The sequence below is a fragment of the Tupaia chinensis genome, unplaced genomic scaffold (assembly GCF_000334495.1).
Source record: "Tupaia chinensis unplaced genomic scaffold, TupChi_1.0 Scaffold000286_1, whole genome shotgun sequence".
Classification (NCBI taxonomy): Eukaryota; Metazoa; Chordata; class Mammalia; order Scandentia; family Tupaiidae; genus Tupaia; species Tupaia belangeri.
In genome coordinates this window covers 782,721-785,422 of record NW_006159770.1, presented here as the reverse complement: position 1 = coordinate 785,422, position 2,702 = coordinate 782,721, and the positions used below count along the sequence as shown (strand labels likewise).

The window sequence follows — 2,702 nt, the reverse complement described above, 5'->3', positions numbered from 1 at the left end:
AGGCGCTGCGCTGGTCGCGGTGGCGGCGGTCCCGGCTGCGGCTGCGGCGCTTGCGGTCCCGGCTCCGAGAGCGGCTGTGGCTGCGCTTGCGGTGCCGGTTCTCCTTGTCCCGTTCTGGGTGAGGACGAGAAGAGGGCACGGGTGAGCGAGGAAGGGTGCGGCCCACCCACCCTGCGCGCTGGCCCTAAGTCCCGAGCCCCAGGGAGGCCACCCCCGAGGGGAAGGGGATGATGGAGGCAGGGAGACAGCAGGCCTCCTGGGTCCACGAGCGAGTCCAGGGGCCCTGAGGGGCCAGGGGTGGGGCCTGGCAGTGCCCCGGGGTGTGAGATACCTGAGGATGCTCAGGAGGAGCTGGGAGCCAGAGAAGACAGAGGAGGCTGGCTCCTGGTCCCCCTCGAGGGCTGAGGGGCCTCCCTGAGAGGGGCAGGGCTAGAGGCTGGGGAATCAAGAGACCCAATGATGTTTTCTTGAAGGGACCCGGTGACCCCTCAGGAAAGACCTCTGCAACCAGCTGGCACCACAGCCCGCCGTCGGGCCGGGGGTCGGGTGCCAGGCAGGATCTGATACCCCAGGAAGCAGGGACACTCGAGCCCGTCCCTTCCCGACCAGTAAAGCAAGAGCACCCTCCAGGGAGGTCCGTCCGAGCTGCAGGCTGAAGGGGAAGGACGCCACCCACCCCCCGCCTGGCTCCCTTGAAGCCTGAACAGGGGCCGAGGGAGGGGCTGGGGTCCCCTCTCCGGTCTGCTCCCTCAGGCCCCATCTGCGGTGGCGAAGCCAGGCAAGCAGCAGACCTTCTGCTCTCGCTGTCCCCGGACGGAGCGGGCCCAGGGGCTGAGCCTGAGCCACCACGGGAGCTGCCTCCCTTCCCAGGCCCCAGCTCCCCCTCGGCACGCCAGAGTGAGGAGGCCTGGCCACACGCTCGCGTAGATCCGCACGGATCTCTCAAGGGGAGCGAGGACTCTCTGGGGACAAGAGGAAAGTGAGGCAAGGGTGTCCCCCATGACCCTGGGACCTCCTGCTACAGCCAGGGAGGGCCCTCCTGTGAGCGCAGCCCCGTGCTGGAACCACTAACGGGGAAGACGTGCCGAGACGGGAGAGCTCGGCACCAACCTGGGGCCCTTCCCAGAGCTGCACGACAGCAAGTATAGAAACGGAGGCACAGGACGCGACACGCTTGCCGGGTGAAGCCGGGATCACGCCTTGTAAGCGGCGGGAAAAGGGCCAGGCTGTGCCCCGGCCAGGTGCGGAGGGCAGTGAGACTGTCCCCTTGCACGCCCTGGCCCCAGAGTCAGACTGGACGACGGAAGAGGCCAAGGGACCGGCCAGGCAGGGGATCGGTGAGTGCGCGCGGGACACTGGGCACCCGCCAGGTCCTCGTGCCAACCTGCCAGAGGAGCGGGATGCGCCCAAAGGCCTCTCCTGCCGCTGAGGCTCCAACAGACAAGCGCGCGCAGGGCCTCCAGAGGAAGCAGTGCCACCTGTGAGGCCCCTGGACACCGGCAGGGGGTCCCCTGTAGACAGCACCAAAGCGGGGCAGGCAGGGAGGGTGGCTGGCGGAGACAGGCCCAGGGCGGGCAGGCTGACAGTGGCAGGGCTGGCCTAGGTGCACACCTCCCACACACTGACGGGGACAGTGAGGACTTGAAGGAAAAGCTCCGAGAGCTGCTCGGGGAACACCCCAGGGGAGCCAGGACACAGCACCGGCAGTGGAGCTGGGCCCTGGACCCAGCCAGAGCTCGACCAGCACTGGCCTCTCTCCTGGCCAACTGCGAGGTCCCACCAGGCTGCTCTCGGCGGGCTCATCGCGTCTACCCACCAGTCCGCCAGGGCCAGGCCCAGGTCTGCAAAGCCTGTCCACGCGCCCTGCCCCGGCTGCAGCTCCCTCTGTGCGCCCGCGCTAAGCAGCCGGGAGCAATGTCCCCGCGGGGCCTTCGGGCCGGGACGCGTGGCACAGCCCACTCGTTCCCCTCCGACTTCACTCCTGCCTCGGACCAGCTGCACCCTGAGAAAGGTTCCTAACTTTCTGGGCCCTAAGTTCCTTCCTGCAAAGAGGAGGTCGTTTTGGCCTCACAGGACGGTTGTGAGAACCCACTCAGAACACCAGGCGGAGTTCGACGAAGCGGCTGGCCGGGCTGCCCTCGCCCCCATCACTCTCACCGGCCTCTCAAAGCCCAGTGACCCGACGGCAGCACTCCCTTCTGCGGGAGAGCCAGGACACCAAGGTTGCCGGGGCAGCTCCGGGATCCGCGCCAAAGCTCGGGTCGGACCCGGGGCGCTCCTAAACGGCGCTTCTTCCAAGCACCCAGCGCTAAGCCAGCCACAGCGCTGCCAACCCTAGCCTGCTTCGAAACAATTCCCGAGCCCCACTCTCCTCCCAACTCCAGCTGGGAACCAGCGCCCAGCTACTCCGTAAGTCTCTTCACCCTCTAGCCCAAAAAGCGGAGGAGGGGCTGTTCTCAGCCGCTAGACTGGCCGCGCGCGGGCCGCGGCGGCCGCTAGCCGGGCCGCGCGCGGGCCGCGGCGTCCTCAGCCGGCTCCGCTCCAGCAGGTCTGGGGCTTTGTCTGAGTCGCGACCGCCCACGGCCCCTGCCCCCTCCGCATCCCCCGTGAGGACGCACGACGCCGGGTCTGGGCGCGCTGACGGGGTCGGGCTGGCTCCGGGCTGCCTCGCGCCGGGGAGAGCCCCGGGCCAGCGTCCCCCC

At 68.9% G+C, this 2,702-nt stretch overlaps 1 protein-coding gene across 2 annotated transcripts in view; it reads right to left on the bottom strand.

Moving 5' to 3' along the window:
- The window catches only part of U2AF2 (U2 small nuclear RNA auxiliary factor 2), a 16,823-nt gene that overhangs the window by 13,471 nt on the left and 650 nt on the right, over window positions 1–2,702 (bottom strand). For both annotated transcript variants that reach the window (XM_027772601.1, XM_027772602.1), the window contains exon 2: window positions 11–114. In XM_027772601.1, coding sequence (XP_027628402.1) covers window positions 11–114 — 104 coding nt within the window. The remainder of the gene's footprint in view (window positions 1–10; window positions 115–2,702) is intronic.